At 38.8% G+C, this 23,784-nt stretch overlaps 1 protein-coding gene across 2 annotated transcripts in view; it reads left to right on the plus strand.

Annotated features, from left to right (window-relative positions):
- Positions 1-23,784, plus strand: part of LOC138608970 (solute carrier family 66 member 2) — a 29,348-nt gene that overhangs the window by 1,076 nt on the left and 4,488 nt on the right. Inside the window, exons 2-4 of one of the 2 annotated variants that reach the window (XM_069681573.1) lie at positions 59-192; positions 2,716-2,766; positions 12,571-12,787. In XM_069681573.1, coding sequence (XP_069537674.1) covers positions 59-192; positions 2,716-2,766; positions 12,571-12,787 — 402 coding nt within the window. The remainder of the gene's footprint in view (positions 1-58; positions 193-2,715; positions 2,767-12,570; positions 12,788-23,784) is intronic. The other variant, XM_069681572.1, reaches the window with a different exon arrangement.

Below are 23,784 nucleotides of genomic sequence, written 5' to 3' on the forward strand. Positions count from 1 at the left end.
TGTAGTATTAGAGCTTCCACTGCATTTCTTCACACATTCTTTTGTTTTTGTCCATCAGATTTGGCCGCTACTTCGAGACGCTGCTGCTGTGGCAGAGCATAATCATGATTGCCACCATGCTCGTCATGCTGAACCTGTGCACCAATGTCCGCATGGCCACTGAACTCAACACCAAAAGACGCTCCTTCATAGGTCAGAAACCCTCTGGAGGGCCTCTTTACAGTACAGATAAAGCACAGCTTAGCTTTTAAGTGTAGATACAATTGCTGTGTGCATGAAAGAGTGAGTGTGCCTGTGGGAGGGATCTTGTGATACGTGTTATACCGAGATGTAATTGTGTGAGAGTATAAAAATATCTCAAGTGGGATTGAGTGTGTGTAGGCAGGTGCATGTGTGAGTGTTTGAGAGAAATGTGACGAGTGTGTGAATGAACGTGCATGAGTTTGTGAGAGGTTGGTACGAATATATCCTTCCCTCTCAGTTTGAGTAATCACAGGTCTACTCCTTGAGTTGGCATTTTGTAATGTTTGAATAATGTTGCAAACTAGAACTATAAATGAACTTTACCTCATAACTACACAAATGTGTGCCTGTAACAGGATCTGATCCGTGGGATGCGTTTGATAATATTTGATCCAAAACAATTCAGCATTCTGATCAAGGGAAAACACTGGTTTCATGCTGCACCTCATTACTTGTAAATATACCGGTAACTAGCTCATGGAAATGATTGTATACTACTGACGACTGAGGTTATGCAAAGATTTGCACAAGCTATTATTTTAATTATTTCCAGACGGGTAGCTGTCTTGAATTTACACTGATGGCAGCAGTTCATCAGGTTCTAACTGTATTACACAATCATACACACACGCAGTGAGGCACATCCAATCTGGCTTCAGTGTCTTGCCCAAGGACACTTTAAAACCTGGATAAAGGAGCCAGGGACTGATGGCTGATCTTCCAATTAGTGTACAGAATGCTTTACCTCTTGGGCCTCAGACTTAAAACATTCATTATAAGTGAAAATATATTATTCATAGAATATCTTCTTATAGTTGAGGTAGTAGCTCAGGTAATATAGATTACAAAATATATAATGGAAGTGGGACAGGTCATACTAAAATTTAGTTACTATAGCGTATTAATAACTGATGCAAATCTATCTCTATATATCCTTAATGAATCTGATATACATCACAGCCTGCTGCCATGTGTAAAACTGAAACTGAGATGTCTCTGTTCCTCTAAATGGGTGATTAAGAGAGTCTTTGTTATCCACCTTTTTAAGGTTATTCAACACTAAACACATGTGGGTTCCTGTGTTTTTAAATGTATTTACTTTAGCTCAAAAATGGAACAGCCCCCTGTGGTTCTAAAAGTCATGTGTTTAAAGCCTGTATCACATGTTGCATTTAGTGCTTCAGATTACCAACAAACAATACTACAGTATATTCTGGTGCTCCAGGACTGGATGCCTCAGTGATGTCTCCCTGTTGAAGTCTAAAGATAAAGGGGGAACACGTGAAATAATGAGTGCTAATTTTGTAAGGCTCAATGTCAGTTGACAAAATACAGAGAAACTGAAGAGTAAAAACTGGAGCTATTCTGTGAGTCAGAAAAATGTCCATTATTCATTTTCCCATTAGCCTACAGGTATGCAGCTGAGGATCTACCTTTTGTAAATGTTGATCTGTTCCGTCAAATTCTGAGTGCAAAAACAAGTTGTAGTCTCAAAATATGTGAAAAAAAAATATTTCTTTTTGAAGTCAATATGAGGTTTCCCGGGCAAAAAGAGTATGCGAGTTATTCTATTTCCGAAATGTCAAACTACTGCCATTTCCCCCCAAAAATATCACATTTCACATATTTTCTCACACTAATGACTTATTATGCAACAACCAAAGTTAAAGTTTAAAAAGATAATCCTGAGAGTGAGTGGGAGTGTGCTTTCATTAGTTGACCTAGTCAACAGATCCAACAGTGTGTCTTACTTTGCTGGTTAACAGTAATAGGTGACGTGATATCACCTTTTTCCATCTTGACCTCTGCTCACTTCAAACCATTAAAAAAAAAAAATGAAAAGAAAATTTTCCAGCTTTGTCTTCATGGAGGACCACATCCCCCATAGAAGCTGTTTGAGAACATGTTTTCATCAGCCTTTATTAATGTGGTCTTGGAATAATCTGAAATATTGGTTTGTGACAAGGACAATTTAAATTAGGCCTCTCTGAAGTTGGGACAACAAATTGAAAAGAGTTGCCTATTTGACAAACTATACGTAGAATTAAGCAGACACATGGCGAACAAAAGGAACTGTTTGCTTGATGGTCAAATTTTTGTATAAGGTCTCTAACATGCTCAAAACGTTAGATGCTGTCCATGCAGAGGACCATATTAGTTCTGAGAAATGTGATACAACACATCTTCTTTGTTGGGTCCAAGATTTTTTCACATTAAAAATGTAGGCTCATGATCACACCAAACAGGCGCATCATAGGAACACATAAATGCTGGGAAACTCTGGTGTTTCGCACAAAATGCTCTTTAATTAGTGGTGTAACAAATCAGGAAATTCTACTCCTTTATGACAAAGTCATGCCCAAGCTCAGTAACCTGACACATCATGGGTCACCTCTGTCTTTTTTGACAACATTAAGAAAAACAAGCCTTTTTTCTTTCTCTTCCTCTTTTTACTTATTTTTTTGTCTGTAGCAACAGACAGTAAGGACGAGGAGATCAGAATCCCTAAGAGGCTCTTTCTGGGTATGTACAGAACTTACTGTGTCTGCCATGAAACATCAGTTGTAGTTCATCTGCCACTACCACCCCATCTCTTTGTCTTGTGCATGCTGACCCAGTGTGACTCTCCCTCTCGCCCAGCCGGCACTAACTGATGACTAACATCAAATATCACATGTTTGGATGATGCATGAGCCCATTTCACTCGCATGTAGTCTTGTTGTTGAACCCATGTTTGATTCATGAAACATGTCTGTCCATTGTGTTCCCTGATGTGATGCTTTCAATGCATGTTACACTGCACACCCTAAGTACAAATGAGGGTGTAAAGTGTAAACGTTAAGAAAAGTGTTGATGTCATTTTGCATGTATTATTATTGTTTCTTTCATATAAAATGTAGGTTAAGGAGGACATTAACAGCGTATGTATTCTGAACTGACATAGACTAGTTGTTAAATATCAGTGATTTACAAGACTAACCTGTTAAAGTATATTGGAGCAACTTACTGACAACTTGCTGGATTAGTTTTTGCGGTTGAAATTAGCTCTCAAAGCAGATGTGTTTTCATGTTTAATTACTTTTAAACTGTTGCATGCTGATTTTATCCCCCTGCAATGTCCTGTTAATGTGGAGCATCTTGTGAATGGATATATGCAACCTCTACTTCTAATGACTTGTAATTGATGTTGTCTTCTAAGTGGCATTTTAAACTTGGTCTTTGAACTACACTTGGTTTCAGCACATGTCCCCCTTTATGATGGATTTGCCAAGAAATCTGTTTAAGAAAGAGGAAAGCTGCTAGTGTCTGCTAAAGCTGATTGTTGCCGTCAGTTTTTCTGTGTGTGTGTTGATGTGGGTGTAGTTTATAAGTGTTACAGTGTCAAAGGTTACACCTGGGTTCATGACATTTTGTTCAACATGACTTAATAAGGGACAAAGAGAGGACAAATGTAGCAACAATAAAATTGGTCCCTTTATAGAACCCTGAGGGACTTCACAATTTACCAAAGACTGAGGGCAGGTCACCAATAGAAAAAATGTTTGTAAATGTATCAAAAGCTGCATTTAAGTGTAGCAGTGCAAGGATGGAGCATTCACTATTATAAGCCATTCTGAAAGGATCACCTGTCACTCTAATAAGCACAATATCTGAACTGTGTTGCTGTCTAAAAACCTACTGACATTTTTCCTGAATGTTGTTTTGTCTTGAAACTTTCAGGGATTGTAGTCAAGACAGTTTTCTCAAGGAAAATACAAGATAAAATTGAAATTGGTTTGTAATTACTGGATTCTGCTGGATCAAAGCCTTTTTTTTTTATTAGTGCGTGCACACAGGCAGTCTATAAATATTCTTGGACACAGCCAGTGGAAAGAAAATTGTTAATGATTGAGAGTAACCCAGGTGAAGTCACATCTATTACTCCACAGAGCTATTTTGACGGCATTACATTTTAAGGGTTGGTGGGGCGTTTGAGGTGCGTCTTAGTCATCATAAGCTCATTTAAAGAGGCATAAAGCATGTGAAAAAAGCTCAGTTGAAGCAGGCGACATAATTATAGGAGTCAGGAGCCACAATTTTTGATTTTGTCTTACTGGTTGTATCTTAAAAAAATTGTTAAAGTGACTCAAAACTCAAATCCACAAGAGCCTTGTGAGTAGTTCATTGCCTCATGTACATAATGGAAAGCACGAGAAAAAAAAATTGTCTCAATGCAAATTTGAAGTATTTTCCTTTTTAAATTCTGTGAAGATTCTTGATATTACTTGAATATTTATTACAAAAAATACACAATTAGGTCTCTGCGTCTGCAGGTGGCTATTGACAGCCGCAGTTGTTCTGTGTTGACCATGGCTGTCCACTTTAGGCTGTGGGAGTTTAGCGTATGCTGTTGATATTCTATTTTTACGTTAGGTGTTGAGCTTACAAAGCATCATCTAACACTTCAGAGCCATCATGTCACATTCATAGCTTCTAGAACAAATTGGGGCATCAATAGCTTATTTTTTATTGAAAGGGAAACTATTCTACTCTGTAGTAATATGGGTAACAAAACATTTCATTACTGATGATGAAATATATTAAGCTTGCATGCCTCTGCTTCCTCCTCTGACTCTTAGTCAATTTGCTAGAACATAAAGGGCTAGAGTACATTGATCGTCTGTTGAGCCATTTCTGTGTTCGCAGCCAGGGAGATTGCTAAAAAGCAAAATAAGTTGTTTTAGGAACTAGGTTTTTAAAAACATTTTTGTGGAGGAAAAATGAGATGCTTAACATTGATATCATAAATCAATTTTTACTATTTCAAGCCAAATTCCCCTCACCAAACAAAAGGAAGTCATTCCTCACTAGAAGACATACATGTATTAAAAGGTACAGGATTCAAAAGATGGTCCTAAGTGTTAAAAAGAGCCCTCTGACTGTGCTTATTAGTTTGAATGAAAACAGAAAAATAGATGTCCTTATCATTCCTTTTCTCTTCTTGAGAGAAATCTTTAACTCATCTTTTGGTAATTGAAGCTTCATCTTCCTCCACCTCTATTCATCCCTTAACATTCTTTCATGCAAATGCTAATGTTAGTATTCATCTTGAAGCCAATCCTGTACTATGTTCTATTGGTGTCTTACAAGTCAAAAGAGAGTATAACTGGATGTACATTCATTAGACTCATTAGTCATTAATTGGCTTGTCTGTGTCTGAGAATGTTGGAAAGTGGTCGGGAAAAGTAGAAAAAAATGTTTTCTCTTCCTCATGAGGTGAATCAGTGTGTTGTTTCAGTCCTTTGTACTACGTCACTATCTTCAAATAAAATACATTAGTGATCAGTTATGTACAAACAGGGCCAGTACTCACACTGTAGGCATAAACCAGGTCCAAACTATGCCTATGATGATGTGTCGGCCCAAACACACGTTTTTGTAGATTCAATTAATTGACTAAGCAGGATCTTCTTTTCCACATAAAAATAGTTGCTATTCCAGGTATCGACACTAGATGGCAGAAGAACAACAATAATCAATTGTATGATGTGAAAAGGCACAGAGTACACTTGGCTCAGTGAGGTATAATACAGTATATTACAAATTCCCTTCTTGGTACTCTAGATGAACTGGTATTAAAGTGTTGTTTTAAACGTCTTAGTGCCCTTTAATGTTTTCAATAATTTAAAGAAAAGCAGGAGCAGTTTTCATCAATGGCTTTTGTGGTTTAGCCTGTTTGTTGTTTCTGGCATCAACTGTCTTTGCCCACATGTTGAAGCTGGCCAGAGGCTCTAGCCTCTACGAATGGTCATCGATCAATGAGCTCTGCCAAGCATCATTAGAGCTGACAGGAAACCATGTTCTTTGATCGCAGCTATGCTGGTCTGTGCTTGCTCATTGATCTATTAATGGAAATATCAAGTGTTAGCATGTTCTAGTCTGCTTGGGTAGAAGCATTAAAACACCCAGGTAGAGAGGGAGGAAATGCTGAGGAGTGGTAAGACACAGCAACATTTAAAGGCCTGCGCACAGTGGTCAGTGTCCGGGCTGATACAGCAATGAAAATGCAATTTATAGAGAGCTAATAGTCAGAGAACCATACTGGTGTTGAGTGCACAGCTGTCAGGTGGAACAGCTTCACATGTGGCTTTTTTTGCAGTGACTCACAGTAGTGTTGAGTAAGCAGGACTAACTGTCAACCTGTACGTGTCTCTGATTGTTCATTTTGTTCCCTTTGTGTCCCTCTAAGCCTTCAGCATAGCACAGATTTTTTTCTCCTAGAAGCACAGCATCATTATCACATCAGCCACTTCCATCAAACAGCTGGACATATTTTACTCAGAATGAAAAACACAGGGTGGCTGACATTTGATAGAACTTCCTAGGATGCCCACATAAGGCTCTATTATAATAGGTACGACTGGCTGTGAACACTAGACATTGTGCTTCACAATGTGTAATTTAGTAGCCGAGAAAAAACATCTGAGAACACACATAAGATCAAAAACTGCCCAGGGCACTACCACATAAGTGGCTACATCTGTGCTCGTACAGTTTGTCCTTTGTTGCAGGCTGTGTAGTTTTATTTTCCAAACAGGAGAAATCCTGGTGTAATTGCAGCTCAGTGTTATTTATATGGAAGACTGCGTAGTGCAATCCTTAAAGGAGATTAAAAGATCAAATAATTTGGCTGTGTCAGAATTTGAAATGTTGGTGATCACTCAGGTGGAGGTAAAGGGGTTTGAAAGGAAAAAGTAGGATGAAATATTTGTAGTTCTGACGGTGACTGCGGGGAATGTTTCACTATGTAATGCCTGCCTGAGTCAAACTTAAGTTTTTTGGAAGACCTGAAAAAGGAAACTCAGACTGCATTTTTCTAAATCTCCAGCAGCATATAAATGAAAATGTGTCAGCAAGCAAACCATCAAACAGGGCTCCGCTCCATGATTAAAAATTCTGTATGCAAACTTTAAAAGCGTCTGTGGTTTCAGACTTTGGATTAGTGTGCCTGTTTGTTCTCCAGATGCTGCAGCTCTGTCTGTCCCATCACATTTTCAATCCCTTTCAGCTCAGTTTAATCTTAAAACAAGTTTTTGATATTTTAGCATAAACTAAATTGGTCTATGACAGGAAAGTGTACTTAAGAGTCACTTGCCTAGCAGGGAAAGAACCACAATGTAGCAGACACACCCAAGTTTTACTCTATATAACACCACTAGGACTGATTTTTCTTCTGGGCTGTATGCTCAAAAGCCATAAGCGGTATAGATAGTATGTAGCTACTTTAACATTACTTGGCCATTGCACGACTGTAGTAATTCCGTCTAGTCATTATATTCAGAATGACTGAATTCTTTGGATTGAGTACCTGCTTGTGTACTTGCCTATCTGCGTGCCCATAGCATGCACTCATTACACATGAACAGTCTTCGACAAGCTAAAGCTAATGAGCTACTAATGGCAGAGAAAGATAGATGCGTTCCTCATTCCAATACTTTCTCTTGGATTCTTTGGACTCGTTTGGGCTCAATGGCTTTCACATATCTCTGGTTAGATGCTTTCTAAATCTAAATTATTTTATGTTTTGTGTTTTGTTTTTGCTCGACTACCTTTATTCTCCATCCAGCTAGATGTCAAGCAAAAAATAAAATAATGCAAACATTACATGGCCTTTTCCCTACATTTCTCATTAATTACTACTAATTATTACTCCCAATAAAAAAACTAACTACACTTGAGATAGAAAATCACAATTTAAACAACTGAACAAAGCAAAATAACAATTGGGTTATTTTAAAAGAAAAAAAGCTACTTTTATTACTTTACCTTAAACTTCACCCCTGCACCTGTGTGGGAATCCTTAAAAATGAATCAGGAGGAATTTAATAAAATCGGCATCTGTCTTGATCCTATCACAATGATGCCGTGATCCACCTCCTCAGAGATGTTGGTCTTATAACGTTGCACTGGTACATAGCAGTACAAGAGATTTCCATTTCTTTCTAATGTTTTGTTGTGGCTCATTACTCATTCTGGTCCAATGGGGGTCTGTACCTATAGCTTCAGTGTGTTTGTCAGCTTAAAATGAATCCCTTTATCGTGTAGGTGCAGTTATCCCCTCCCTAAGGGCAGGAGCAACTTTTTGCTTCAGTCCCTTAATGGTGGAGCCACAGTATTTAGCCTTATGGCAGTATAGTAAGGTTGCTGTGCTATGGCTTGGCAGTAAAAGCCAAATATTAATTGTAAAAAAAAAAATCCATGTTCAAATGAAAAAATATCTTGTTGAAATCTGAGGTTCTGTTTTGCGGGCTGTCATAGCTGTCTTTTATAATAATATTCCTGCTTCTCACACAGCATGCTTTTAAATGACAGCAGGCGAGTATTTCAACTACCCGCATAGACTTTTCCAAGACCTGACTGTAGCTGGCACGGAACAGTTAGTAAACAGGGATTTAAATCTTTGACTATGACCTGAGTCTTCCTACACATGTACCACAACTCTGTGGGACTTCAAACTGAGCTGTGCACAAGACATTTGGCCACCACAGGCAGTCTATAGTATACAGCTCCAGTCTTTTCCCACACAGGGCTACCACGGCTGCCACACAGCACACGGATTAAAGAGGAGGAGGAGGAGGAGGAGGAGGAGAATGCCCCCAGGGTACACAATGGAGGGTGTATGGCAGGGTATGGCTGCGGTACAGTACTACGATCAACCTCCTTTAGTGGTCATTGAGAAAAGTTTAACACAGCTGCTCCTCGGAATTAGAGGCAGATTTGCGTATATCTTGAAAGTGTGCACATACAGGATTAAGAGATGATGACAGTACAGCACTGGCATGAAGGAGTGTAATTATTAAAACATGAGGCTGAGACGAGGACTGCACGAATAATTGAAAAGCAAATTGTATTCACAATGTTCATAAGAAAGGTTGCCTGTTCTTTGCAGAGTCCCTGGCCACCAAATTAAGTTGCGTGACAGAAAAAATGTCTTTAATTTCATCATGGCTGAAATTTAATGCGCTATCTCTCCTCTAGGCACCACTCCCTGACAACAGAGCCAAAGAGAGTACATAAAAAGTTCATTTTAATTTTAAAAACTGAAAAGGAGTGCAGATTTTGCAATTATTTTGAGGTAGCAGTCTGCCATTCCTCAATATCAATTAATTAAAAAGAATAAACAGGCATATCTCGATAAGTTTGAGGAGAGAAAAATGTCATATAAAAAAGTAAGAGCATATTGGACCTCCACTGACACAACTCTCTGTCTATATGGCTCTGGATACTTTGTCCGGGTAGTAGGCGGGGCTGCTCCTCCACTGCTCCTCCGCTGTCCTCATCTACGTGCACACCTGCTTTCAAAGACGTCATCGGCCTTATAAGGACAGTCCTTGTAACACATTGCCCACAAAAGCGCACATTGACTTGATGTGGTCAGCCACATACTAGGTTTTGACCTAGTCTAGTTTACACTGTTGTCTAGTGTTAACACGTGTGATACCTGTGTGCTTCAAGCCTAAGTCCCCTCTGTAGCTAGCTTATTAGTCCGCAGGCCAGCAAAGCAAAACATCGACAATGTTTTCACAAATCCTTCAATCTACTATCTTATGTGTGTCTGTTTTTACTTACCAGGTTGAGGCCAAGTCATATCATCTCTTTGGAGCCTTGTGTTACATCATATGTTCAGTTTCGTGTTTAGTGTAAAGCCTTACAAGCTAGCATCCAGGTAGGTGTTAAATGCTGCTCTCTTGCCACTGACTGTTTCCCTCTGTGTTTGGCTGTTATCAAGCAGCACCAGTCTGGTGCTAGTTGGCTCAGATTCACAGTCCTCTGGCTCTGCTGCCAACAGGGCTTCAAAACCACACAAGGCATCTGCAGCCACAACACCTACAGAGTAAACACTGAGATACAGTAAACATAAGAGCTCTTAAAGGATATTCTTAGTGTTCATTATACTCACAACAAAAATACATGCCCTGTTATACCTTTAAAGAACAGTTTCTTTATCTTTTGTTAAACACTGTTTTGTGTTGCCATCCTACATAGTTGTAACATTGAACCATGGTTAATCTTGGTGTAAGAAGTGTGTGGAGGGTTGACAGAAGGCTGTGACCTGGTTTTATTTGCTCTTTGACATTTAATCATTTGAATTTTTTGGATTTGCTTAAGATTTGCAGAAAGTAACAATTGGATTGGCTCGATTTTGCAAAGGCAGGTTTGACAGCACACATATGAGCTTGCCATTCATATTATTGTTTAAATGCCATCCAAATGTCAGAATCAGTCACCGTTTATTCTCTGATGAAACAGGATTTTATAACATCATTACCTTAAAAGTCACGCTTGTATTCTTTCTCCTCTGATTTGATAGTCTTGGAAAACAGCAGCTGTGTTCAATTTAGCCAAAGAGCTAAGTGTTAAAGTTAGTCTAAACAATGCTTTGATATTTATTCTTTTTTTCTTTTTTAGCTTTATGTACTGTAGAGGCCCTTCTCTGGAGGCCTGTGCAGGCCTATACAGTGGGCCTCCTTTGAGCGCTTAGATCTGCCTCTTAGATAAAGAGAGCCTTATTTAACTATGATTAAACGAATCAGCTCTATTGCATTTGAGGCTTGTAGAAATCCCATTTAAGATACAGCAACGCAGAAACATCTTTCGCTTTCAGCCATAATTAGATTTTTATGATAAAATCTTTCAATGTCCTCTGCTCAGACATTTACCCAGCAGCTACATGTGTGCTCTTTTCACATCCCTCACACTGGAAAAAAATGTTGAATGCATTTAAGAAATTAGAAAAGATGTCTTCCAGTGCTTAATGTACCTGTTTCCTCATCTGCTGTGGTTACAGTAGTACCCGAGGCAAAAACACTTTGCTTTGCCGTCTATTATCTTAGTGTGGTTAGTATTGGCTGTGTGGCTTATTACAGGTATCCAGTGTTATTGTGCTCAGAATCTTAATTTAATCATTTATTTGGAGAAAGAAGACACACAAGAGGTGCTAGGGCAGAAAACAGGGTTTAAATCATTCAGCGGTGTCCAGATTGCCAACAAGCCCATTACCACCATGTGGAAAATACTATAATCTGGGATGACTCTCACCTTCCCTCAGGGCTTATCACCACCAGCACTTCTTTCTCACAAAGCCTCCTCCCTCAAGACCTTGAAGTTAAAAGCTTCTGTGTTTGCAAGGATCTGAATAAGAAACAAGTCCAAACTTTGTGCGGTTCAGACGGCCTATATGTGGCAGTGACATATTGTGAATGCGAGAAGGGGATTGTGGGAGTCATGTGAAAATTCACAGCTCACGTGTGAAGTTTTTCATAATAATAGAGTTTTTGCTTCCTCATGCTGACTAGATAAAGCCCAGAAAAGAACAGACAGGATTAGTAGATAATGATTTCCTCCAGTGCTGGAAAACGAGACATGAAAAGAGCTTGAAATTAGATTGCAAATACAACAGACTGTCTTTCACAACGGACAAACCTGAAATTGAAATCGTATATGTTATGGAAATTTAATACACTAATAAACAATTGTAAGATTCAGCTCCAGCATTTCAAGTCATAACTAAATGGCTGTAATCTAGTTTGAATGACCTTTTCTCACAGAATAACATTTTTAATGACAAACATTCGATTTTTGCACTATTGATCTTTTTAATATATATGTATTTTCTTAACTATGAGTCCCTTTATGCTCCTTAGAGGATAAATCTTTATTGATTTAATGGGGAAATGTTTTATTACTTTCAAACAAAACTAGTGCTAAGGCTTTTGAAAAAGACTAAAAGAAAATCAATATCTCACTTCCAGAAAGTTGAGAACTCATAAGAGGCAGCTTATAGACAGACAGGTTGAAATTGAAGCAGTGAGGGTGTGATCAATAATTGGGGGATTTGTTCTGTCCAAAATCAAAGTCTGTTTTGGTTTTAAAAAATCCCATATCTGTCAGCTTTCATAAGTACCCGAATTTTACAAACCTGATTATACAGCTTTGTGTGTGTAATGATGCACTGCTTCTTTAAAAAAAGCAATGTCATTGCCATGTCGTATGTCTTTTGGGCAGCAACACACTTCTATATTTTTGAAATTAAAGAATATTGCATCCTTTGTTTTTCAAAAATTGCATTTTGGAATGAAACTCTTCCCCTGTGATGCGTCAGACAAAGTTCCTTTTGCCTCTTTTTTAGGACTGCTCTACTTACCTGTCTTTATGTGTCTGTTGCTGATCCAACATTGGCCAGCTGGTTGAGAGCTGTACTCCCTTGAGTGGGGAGTTATTTAAAATATTTTAATTTCTGTGGACTAATTTGTGTTTTCTCTATGTCGCTGTTTTGTGCACATTCAGACTTTGAATGGAGCCACTTCTGGTCGTGGAGTCACTTCGTTGACTATCTGCAGTGCGTGGTCGCCTTCACGCTAGTGGCAGCCTACATCACCTACCTCCTCCTGGACTCTGCATTGTTTGTGGAGAGCCTGGGCTTCTTGGCCGTCTTCACTGAGGCAATGCTGGGCACACCACAGCTGCACTGCAACTATCAGAACAAGTCCACAGAGGGCATGAGGTACAGATTCTGTAATACACATTTTTGTTTTTAACGTTAATATACGTGGCTTTGTATCAGGACATGGGAAGATATTTCAATTTTGCAGTAACCTGGCACGAAGGTTATGCAGTTGAACCTTCTGTTTTACTCCCATGTTAATCATGTCACAAAGGCAGGAAGAAAATGTTTCATATTTGATTCATAATCGTGTTTAAATTTAGACTTGAACGCCTGTGGGAATATTTTGATTTTAAAAAGGCAGAAAAGATCTCTTCTTGACACGTATCAGAAATAATCAAACAACCTTACAAAGAGGAAAGTGGTTTTGATTTTTAGTTCTGTACTCATTAAACTCAACAACAGGATGTCAAACAGGTTAACCCAAACCTGTAAACCCAATTTATGTTAACAGCTGCTGTCACAGGTGTTTCATACACGTCTTGTCTTAAAATGACTAAACCACATAGATATCTGTGATGGAACAAGTAAGGGTTGAATGAAAAAATCCAGGCCACTGGTTTATGTCCTCTGCTCTGACACTCCAAGCTCCAGTGCTGAATTTTAGTGCACTCTGCTAAAATACTCCTGAACCAGAGGCTGGTACAGTCTCTTCTGCTGCTGTCCAGTGTGCCTGACTGTCAGCACCCTGGCAGGAGGGACTCGCTGGTGCACTAAACCATGAGCTGGATGCACTATTTTTATTGCTCTGACTGTGTGAAAAATCACATAACAGATAAGAGCCAAAGCACCTAAACTAAAGTCTTAGAGGTAGAACATGAGACTTTTGTAGGCTGTTGTAGGTTTTTAGTGTTGTTCTGACTCTGTAAAAATTTAGCTGCAGAAGTCTTTGGTCACCAGACCTCCGATTTTGCATTCACTAGGTTTCTCTCACAACTATTTGGGCCTTGTATAATTTTAATAGAGTCAGTCAGATGGCCATCAAATGCTTGTTGCATTCTTAATTAATGATAATATCTTTTTCCAGATGAGTACTGTTTTATTAAAATGAGTGCCACTTCATCAAAGGCTCTGAGGGGCTCTTGTCCTGTAGCTCACATTTGTGAGTAATGGCGCCATGTTATGTTGTCTCACATATGATCATTAACACTGACACATGCTTATTAAATATTTCTGGCACCTGTCGGGCAGGAGGTAAGGACAAGTATTTATCATGCGAACATGAGAGCTTGTCTGATGGAAATCAATATGATAATGAGGTAATCTGTCTCGCTGTATCTGTTTCCAATGTATCATTTTGGTTCATTATTGTTGATTTGCATTAAGTCTGTAATTAGAGGCTTTGGCATAAATTGATTTCTGAAAGCATGTACAGTTTAAAAAATAAATTCTACTAGCTTTCTTAGATGTAGCCAAGCCCTGGAAACGGCTTTTCAAAATAGTGTACACAAACTTTATTGTATAGCACATTTAAAATGTAAGTAAATACACAGATATCATATTGAGAATTGTTCGAGTTGTAAACAATAAAATAACATGATAAAATAGATCATGATTGTCAAATAGTTAAAGGCATGCACTACACAAACTGCAACCCCCACCAACCACAAAGCCCCACCCTGCTGGTTGACTTTCTGCAGCAGACAGATAACAGAGCTCCAGCAGGGCTGCCTGTCCACTTAACCGGCCATGACAGCTCCCACGCTGGGCTTTTCCATACGCTCACTGTCCCATGCCTTATTTATTTTTGATTTGTTTGTGTGTGTGCTTCCTACCCGTCCAACACTTTGTTTATCACCCCCATTTTCCACCAAGCTGCCTACAGTACATGCTTACAAGAAGAATCCACCCTCAATTATGCTAAGTCTGGTGTGTTCTTCAATTTTTTTTATTAACTAGTGAATGTTTTCGGTGGTCCACAGTTTCCATGATGACTTCAGTCAGTTGTTTTTTTATTGTTTCCCAGAATGCACTCCAACAAAGCCCCAGACAATGGTTTCTAAACATGCTTTCAGTCATTGTGGACATATGGGTATCTATAAATATAGAAAGCAGCTTAGTGGGACAATGTTTATCAAAATGGCTGTACTCTATACTGAAACATTCATTGTGGTTGCAATGCATTCTGGTCTTTTTAGCTACTTATAAGGCATAAACTGATGCATATGTCCCTTCCATCATGGATTTCTGCCTGTATGATTGCTGAAGCCTTTAGAAAAAAACATTTAAAATAATTTGCTTTCAAGCGACGGAAAGCAGGAAATATAGTGGTCTTGATTTGATGAATTATTCATAGGGATAAAATTCACAACCAGAAATGGCTCAATGATGCAGATATTTACAGCACATTGGCTAATACACACGCTTTTAACCATGAACAGCAGTTTTTGTGGATAAACACACAGTTTAGTTTTTTATGTAAGGTTTTCCATTAAAACCGATCCAGAAAATTACAGTCACTTTCATGATTTGCTTTGTGCAAATGCAGGATTTACTGTATTTTAAAGTTGTATCAGCTGATCAGTTTGATCAGTATTATCAGCAAATACACTGACTTTTTTTTTCAAGTCTTACAATAATCTTACTAGAAACAAACCTGCATTAATGGCACAATCAATATTTGTATCATCTTAGCAGCGTGATTTTTGCGTACTCTGTTTTGAAGAGAATTAGTGGTTGATGGCATTATTTGGTTTAAACGTTTGCATTTGAGAATGCTTCAATGACTCAAATTCTCTGATACAATGTTACAATGCCTTAATATGGGGTGGGTGCTGCAGTACTAATACCTAATGTGATACTGGCATTTCATTCAAAATCAAATGAATATCAAATTGAGACTCTTTTATGAAATCAAATTACCCAGACAATATGAAACATGTCAGTTTGCTTGTCAGTTCTTTTATCCTATGCTGCAACAGATTCTGCCAGCCATCAAACATTGCAAATAAAGCTGCCATTGAAGGCTGAGGACATTGTCATTTCCAGTTCTGTTTATTGTTTGTGTCCTCTCCTCCCTCTCTTGCAAAACCTGTTGAGTCTGGAAGGCTGTTGCTAGGTTACTTTACCTCAGCTCTCCGTTCAAGGTTTCAGTGAGTGTATATGTATGCGTGTGTGCAGGGACAGGAAGCAAAATCCTGTAAACTGAGGACGTTTTCCCAAGTCCAATATTTAAAAGCAAATATTTTTGCTTTTAGAAGACCTTCTCCTCAACCTTAGGTGCAGGATTAGGGCATGCTTTTTGGTAACACTGTGTTTAGGCATGCAGAAGTAAGGATTAAGGAATAAATGAAAGTAAGTTTATGTGAATTACTTAGTAAACACATGCTATTTGCAGAGACGTAAACAACCAGAAAGCCCTTTCCTGTAGATGTGTGAAACATAAAAAAAAATACAAACAGATCCTATGCAGTATGTTTGTCTGCACAGAAAAATATCACACTGAATTCCTCCCAGCTAATGGCTCAGCCAAAATGCCCATACTAATACTAAAATTGTAGCAAGTGTCAGACTTCTTCCAGTACTTGCGTCCCTGGGCATGCAGTAGGGAGCTTCATCACCTATACACACAGGAAGACATGGGATGGAGCCAGATCAAAGTAAGAGTTAGCAGTAGAATGAATCATATTGGATGTCCACAGTGTGTATGCACGCCAGTACTGCACCATGACACACTGTTTGACAGGCAGTAGCAAAGCGGTTTTCAATAATGAAATATGGATTGAGTCAAGAGGGAGGGTGATGAGTCTTGTGTTGGAGGTGCATGTCCCATGAGGACATAGCTGAAAGCATTTGGTCTGATGATAATTTTGCTCCCAGGCTCTCTGTTAACCTCTGTGGAACTGCTCTGGTACCATAATGGGAGAGACTTTCCTTATTGCCAACCATAGGGCGTGTATGTGATGAGCACTTTTCTATGTCCCATCCAACTCTGTAGTTTTTGTCCCCCAGTGTCATCGTCTAATTTTTCTATTTTATTACCTATGTTGTTTAGAGTTCTGGTCAAAACTGTACAAGATATATCACTAGTCATTGGTAACTTCGACTGGTTTTCCTGAAGTGCAAACCACTTTGAATCCAATAAAGAGCAGGACATAGCCTTTAATGACAGCTTAAACTCTGTTGTATCATCAAGACCCAGCTCCAGCTGTGGGGAAATACTGTATTGTGGATGGGTCGGTTCTAAAAGGATTTTTTTCCGACATAAACCTATAACCATACAGAGTTTTAAAGTATTAAAGTATTAAATCATATTAAGCGTTAGATTACTCTTTGAAGTAGTTCTTATTGTCATTTAACAAGCTAGTTAGAGTGACATACTAACATTTGAAATCTACAATGAATTAGATAAACTCTGTTTAATGAGTGTTTGGACTGCTCTTGTGTATTTTAGTTTCAAACGGCTTAAAAAAGAGCGAGTATTTCTCTTACTATAGCATGTAGAGAAATATAGCATGTAGAGAAATAAATAGAATGACAGGAGAAAAATATGTGGCTGTGAGTTTAAGATAACGTGAAATTTAGCACTTGCTTTACTCCAAAAGTATCAGCTATATGCACCGTACAATAATAGCATATGGTGAAATTGTATATAATATTTCCAAAGTGTCCATCAAATTACACCATTGTCAGTATCACTGGTACTTTTGTTTTCACACCGTTAATATGCATAAAGGGTGTTGTGAATGTACAAGTCCTCCTCCTCAGTCAGTGTGTGTGTGTTTTCTTTGGATCTGGATAATTTGATATTAAACTTTTTTTTTTTTTTACTCCTCTTTCGTTTCTATCATACACAAATGCAAGTCAAATTAAACCCATACTTCAGCTGACAAAACTGAGCCTCTTCCTACTTTGTGCCATAAAGCAATCCAGCTCTCTTGTTTTGCTCATTTACCAAGGAGGCTTGCCCTGCTTGCAGACTCTGGATATCACACGGCTCCCATAGGCAGTTATCAAACCCAAACAGCTCACATACTGTGACTGGCAGCCCAAAGCCCTCATTTTACAGCTCCGAACCCTCGAGAAATAGAGAAATGGGCACAGTGGGACCTAAAAAGAGACATGGGTCATTATTTAAACAGAGATATTCAACTGTCATCATTTATGGAATCATATAAAATGGTCCTGCAAGGTGGCAAAGGCTTCTGGGAATAGGCTTTTTTGCTTCTAATAATTAGTTGCGGTAATTTCTTTCAGACATTAATTTTATTTTTTAATAAGCTTCCCTGCATTAAATCAGAAAATGAAACGAGTCAGGGTTTTTAATTTTGACGATTTTTTTTTTTTTTCTGTGTAAATTGACATGTCAGAAATTGTCTTGAATCTTTTGAACTAGTTCAAACTGGATTCAAACGTAGTGAAACAATCTCAGCAACTGTGCGACTGTAAATACTTGAAGACAGATGTTTTATGGGGAACATTAGAGCGTGCGTGTGCGTGTGTGTGTGTGTGTGTGTGTGTGTGTGTCGAGCTGTACGTGGGAGATGAGAGGGTTTTAGTGTTGATACTTTTCAGGCTCCTGCTATTATTAGATAGTCCCAAGCTTGGAGAGCCAGAGGTACAGGCTGATACTGACCAGCCTGCCATAAAACAAATAAAATAAAACACAGACAGACAAACACAAAACATGGGGAAAGGACGTCCAGACAGCCAACTGCAACCTTATAAGGCTTGTGGTCATGAGCTGCATCCCAGTGTACTAGATAAGAGTGCCAGAGCCTTATTTAGCCTGCATGCTGCTGTTCACACACGCGCGCGCACACACACACACACACACACACTCTCACACACACACACACACACACACACACACACACATACACACACACACACACACACACACACACACACACACACACACACACACAGCCACACACAGCCACGTGCTGGGATGGATCTGTATTGACTGGGCAGCCACCCCTGTGGCCAGTTGCATGGTGCTTTGGTGTTTAGCATGGCTGTAGAAAAGAGCAGCTCTAGCTCCCTGCAGCGGATCACCGCAGCTTGAAAACCTTAACATCATCGGTCCAACCCTTCCACCCCCATATGCTCACATCACTCAGGGAGCTTTCTGAGATGTAAATGAATCAATTTGTTTCTATTCCTTCAGGGTGAAAATCCTGTTGATATTTAACAATGTAAGTGAGTCTTATTTTGTGTGGGAAGTGTTGCTGCATTTTGTGCCGTGTCTTTTTTTCATTAAGTAAATTATACATAAGTTAGCAAAGGCAAAAGACAATACTTAATATACATGCACAAAATAATATTTAAATGCTTTTCCAGCCCAGGCCATTTAAAGTTGAAGGAAATTTTATAAGTTTTAGTGAGGGGAAAATGAGAGTTTCAAACCTCTGTTTTTTTAAAATATCTGTCCGATTATCCACAGATGTTACAATGTTACAATTTTATTTAGTTCATTTGTTTTCCATCATACTTTTGTCTTAAAGAATAGTTTCAACTTGTTTTAAAGGATCTGGAAAAAGGAAACTAGCATGCCTTTACGTACGTTGAGCTTGATCGATCATTAAAAAATACGTAATTTAAAAAAAGTGGAGAGAGAAACTTTTTTCCAAATAATTTATCTCTGAGCTCTTTCCTGTCATTCACATATTTCAATGTCAGCTGTTCATATTATTTGAAGTCAAAGTAAAGGTATGTAAAAGAGGAATCCCTGTCATAGAAAACCTTCAGGTTGCTGTGAATGCAAGGTTTCAAATAGTTTTGTTCCACTTTCTGAAAGGCTGTCAGCTTAAGTAATTGCATATTGTCTATAAGCAGCTGCTCCAGTGAAAGCAGGCAGCCAAAGGACAGGTACGCACCCATCCAACCGCTGAGTCCGTCTCAAAAGTTTTTGGACTGCTGTGCTCAGGACAGCTATTGAAGTTTCAAGTTTCAGGGCTGGGTGCAGTCGCTGTGGCTCATCAGTAGGCTTCCACTAAGCTGGTAATTGGTAGGAAAAGTGGTCTTTTAGGGAGGAAGGCCTTAAAAAGACAAGGTCTCCGTCCACACCAGTACAACTTTATCTCAGTAAACTATCTTGTTTGTACGGATATTTTAGCACAGCTTCAGCAATGCTCTCCTTAATACTAAAACTCCTTGAAATACTTGTACACTGTGTGTAGTGGATGTAAGAAGACTAAAGTGAAATGAAGCTTAGTCTTCAGCAGTTCCATATGTGTCTGTTTTAGGGGCTTTAATGTGCTAGAGTAGTGTAGATGCTACATGTAATCATATCAAAAGTTGTGTTTTAAAACAAAAATGCTATAAAGTAGATGTAGCCAGGAGCTAAACCAGGCTGTTTCAGTCAGAGGATGAACGTATGGGCTGCATAAAGAGACAGAATGAGATATTTATGGAATTTCTTGAACTGTGAATCACACAAAGCTACCCTAGTAGACTCCAAGAATAAAAATGTGAAACTGGAAAGGAGCATAATAGGTTCCCTTAAAACATTCTGGTAGGTAATTCATATCTGAACTCTACTTTTCACCACAATTTTCTTACCTCTGAAGCTGGTAGTTAAGAAGTGAGCATAATCACAGCAGAAACCTTTGCAGAATTCAGTCTGTCTATGAAAAAGTAAGTATTTATATATTATATTAGCTCAACAAAAATATAAGGCAAATCGTCTTTAGTTCTGTTGCATTAAATCTAAAATCTGATAAGCGTAGCTGGATGCTGTTTACTCATCTACAACCTTTTGGAAAACTTACAAACCCATAAAACATATCGTTTAACAGTATTTCTCCTGGGTAATCTCTTACAAAATGAAGACACACATTTACAAAAGATGGGCAGGTTTTTTTGTTTTTATATTTTCTTTAAAGAACTTATTTACATCAACAAACTAGGAGACAGCAATGACAAGATGATCTGGAAAAAAAAATCACTTATACTCATACTTAAATAGACCCACAATAACTTTATAAAGGTTAACAGTATAGGAAAAACTGTTCCACAGTATTTCATTTCTTACAGCTTGGGATGCTACAATATTTATTTGATTGCTTTTAATTGGAGAATATCTGACATATCCAAGAGACTCGATTAAACCCTGAATCAGATCCAAAAGACCATTCTTTGGCAAATCATACATCTTGGATTAAACTAACCCTAGAAATTAAAAAAAATCTGGTATTACCTTCAATGGCTCTTTTTTATTAAGAGCAATTCAAATACAAAGCAATGTATCTGCAGCCCACTGTGGAGATTGTCTGGTCCAGTGCAGCTTTTCTTAAGTGTTGTTTGAGTCAGAGCTGAGCATGCTTTCTCTATTCCTCCCTCTATATGTATCTGGGAGAAAGTAATAAATAGAAAGACAGACATGCTCGCCCCTTGTTCCCCGGCCCTCCTCATGTTACCTCCTATTAGAGAACCAGCAGAGGGATTGATCAAACATGATTTCTGCCTCCCTCATTAATACCTGCAGGTACATATCGTCATTATGTGGACTGCTGCTGTGAAGAAAAGGGGGAAGGGGGAAAGAAAGGGAGAGAGCAGTGTGGAGTGAAGCTCTCTCTTCACAGAGCTAACAAGCTTCTTACTGAGAAAGAAGTGTATTTGCCTCCCCCCAGCCCACCCTCCTGACAAACAGGTATAGAAAGGCGAAGGCGACTGGTGGTGGTGGGAAGATAAATGGACAAGGAGGACGAGAGAAGGGCTGTAGAGAGTGGGCTTCAGAAAAAAGAAAAAGAGTGTGAAAATGGAAGCACGAAGGGGCATTCCAAAATTCTGCAAGGAAAGAGCTGGTTAAAAAGTAAGGAATAAGGGACTATGTGAAAAATGGCAAGGTTTGCACAAATTGGCCTGACAAATGAAAAGGGCTAAGGTGAGGCTGGAGGCATGAATAATGTAAGAGGAGATTTGGCAGCAAAGATTTGACTAACAGAATAAAGACACACAGACAGATGAACAGAGCTCTGCTGGGGGGGATAAACACTAGATTACTTTTCTTCCATCTTTTACATCTGTTAAGAGGCTTATAGAAAGGAAGAAATCTGCTAACACTAAGAGACATCCTGTTTTCTTTGAGGTCATACCTCCGTGTTTGATGCTGCACGAACCAAAGCTTTGTTCCGTGACGTGTTTATTTCATGATGCTCCATCAGAGGATCCACAGGCACGGTGGCATGTTAACAGACAATACTTGACCCCACCAGCTGTGAGTGAATTATTTTTTACACCAGTGGATTCTAAAATGTAAAACTTATTCACTGTGGTGAAATATGTCATGAACATAAAAACGTTGGTCTTGATCGATCAACTATAAATTCTTGTGATTCATTTTTTAGAGTCAGTTCCCTCAAATTGCAAAGCAAGGAAACTTTTAAAATACCCATTTACAGTCATGTATGTAGTGTGTCCTATATGTAGCAGGGCTTACAAATGTGGCTAGGTGTGTGTAGCATATCTGACTTCTAGGAAACTGGAGCGTGCCTCCCATCGCAGACATGGAATTTACTATTTGCCATGATGATTTTTAGTTGCCACGTGCAGATCATATAGGTAGCAAGATTTTACCAATGTGTAAATTTTCCCAAGCACAACTTCATCCATCTGCATCAGGCTGAAAAATTAAGGCCACTCACTTTCTCTGCTACCTATTATGCATTTTATTCTGGTGTCGGCAGAAAATCTTAGACGGATATCTAAAAACGAATAAAAGGTGATCTATCGTGCATGGCTTAAAACAGCTGGAAATAAGCCAGCAACCCCTTTTAAAGTCAGTAGCACTTTACTAAGTGACAGAAAAACACTCCTGCAATGTTTATTGAAATAGTGCTGACCAACCAAACAACACGCTTGAGTGAAAGGATTTGAAATGTCTCGGTGTGTGTTCGTATTGTTGTAGGCAGGTTGCTTTAGGAGGCACATCTGAAAAGTGCTGTGTGAGTATGTGTGAACACGGGTGCATTGTAGACACAGTGCTGGCTCAGGCATTTCTTTGCCAGCATTGCCTACACGTATCCCTGCCTGGAGCGGGGAAAAAAAGTGAAAAAGTTGATAGGTGTCTTTTTATTGTTAGAAACTGGTGTTTATAACAAGCAGCGCTTTTAATGTTTCCTTAAAGGACTTCTGGAGGCAATGTCCCCACATGTTCTTTGTCTTTTCTACATTTTGTAAATAAAGTTGTGTGTTTTGATTCAGGAGCTTTGTTCTTGTTTCTTCTACTTTTATCTTCCTTTGCCACCTCATTATCTGAGTTCTCAGTGCTTCCCAGTGCCAGCGAGAGGACAAAGTTTATTCTGAAAAAAACTCTGCCTCCTGAAAAAAAAAAACTGCCTTCTCAAATCACAAGGGTACTTTTCTGTAGTCATTTTAATAAAACAAGAAGTCTTAAATTTTGTTGTAATGAAACCCTTGGATCCTCTCATGAGCATCCCCTGAACAGTGAGTGTACAGGCAAAAATCTTCATAATTTTATAGTATGTAGCCTGTCACAGTGGGATGAGTTGTAGACAAACCTGCACCCTGAGAAGTTCCATTATTTTAATTACTGATACTTTTAATTGCAACTTTAATTGTGAAGTTTGCTATTTCCTTCTTGCCCAATCTGATAGTTCATTTCTTTGACCCTTTTCCCTCCATCAACATGTGCACTTGGTGATCAAGCTTAATTTAGACTGAACAAAAATATATAAAGATATATTAGAACCAGGTGGAAATGTGTTTCAGGTGCATTAAAGGCCTTGAGACATCACATAAGCTGGCTGAACATAACTTGAAATCTCTTAAAGTTATAATCTCAAAGATCTCAGTTTTGTTCTCTTTGGCAGCACCTTTGCCAATAAACGGTAACCAGATATCCAGACAGTGTTGCATGTGTGACGTCCACGGTTGGCTCCGGTTGTAACTCCTGATTTCCTCGCAGACGGTTGCTTCGATGGTGGATTTACACTTACTTTTGAAGTTGTGTCTGTAGACATCAATCTTTTCTTTGTTTGTTCAGCCATAGTAGATTACTGTTCACTCGCAACACTTGCAGAGACCGGAAAAGCAGCCGCGTTAGCTGAAACCAGGCCACTAACTGGGTGCCGCTTGTGATTTGTTCCGCAAAT

This window comes from Semicossyphus pulcher, unplaced genomic scaffold, assembly GCF_022749685.1.
Source record: "Semicossyphus pulcher isolate SPU_LCO1_2020_fin unplaced genomic scaffold, fSemPul1.0.p SCAF_5, whole genome shotgun sequence".
Classification (NCBI taxonomy): Eukaryota; Metazoa; Chordata; class Actinopteri; order Labriformes; family Labridae; genus Semicossyphus; species Semicossyphus pulcher.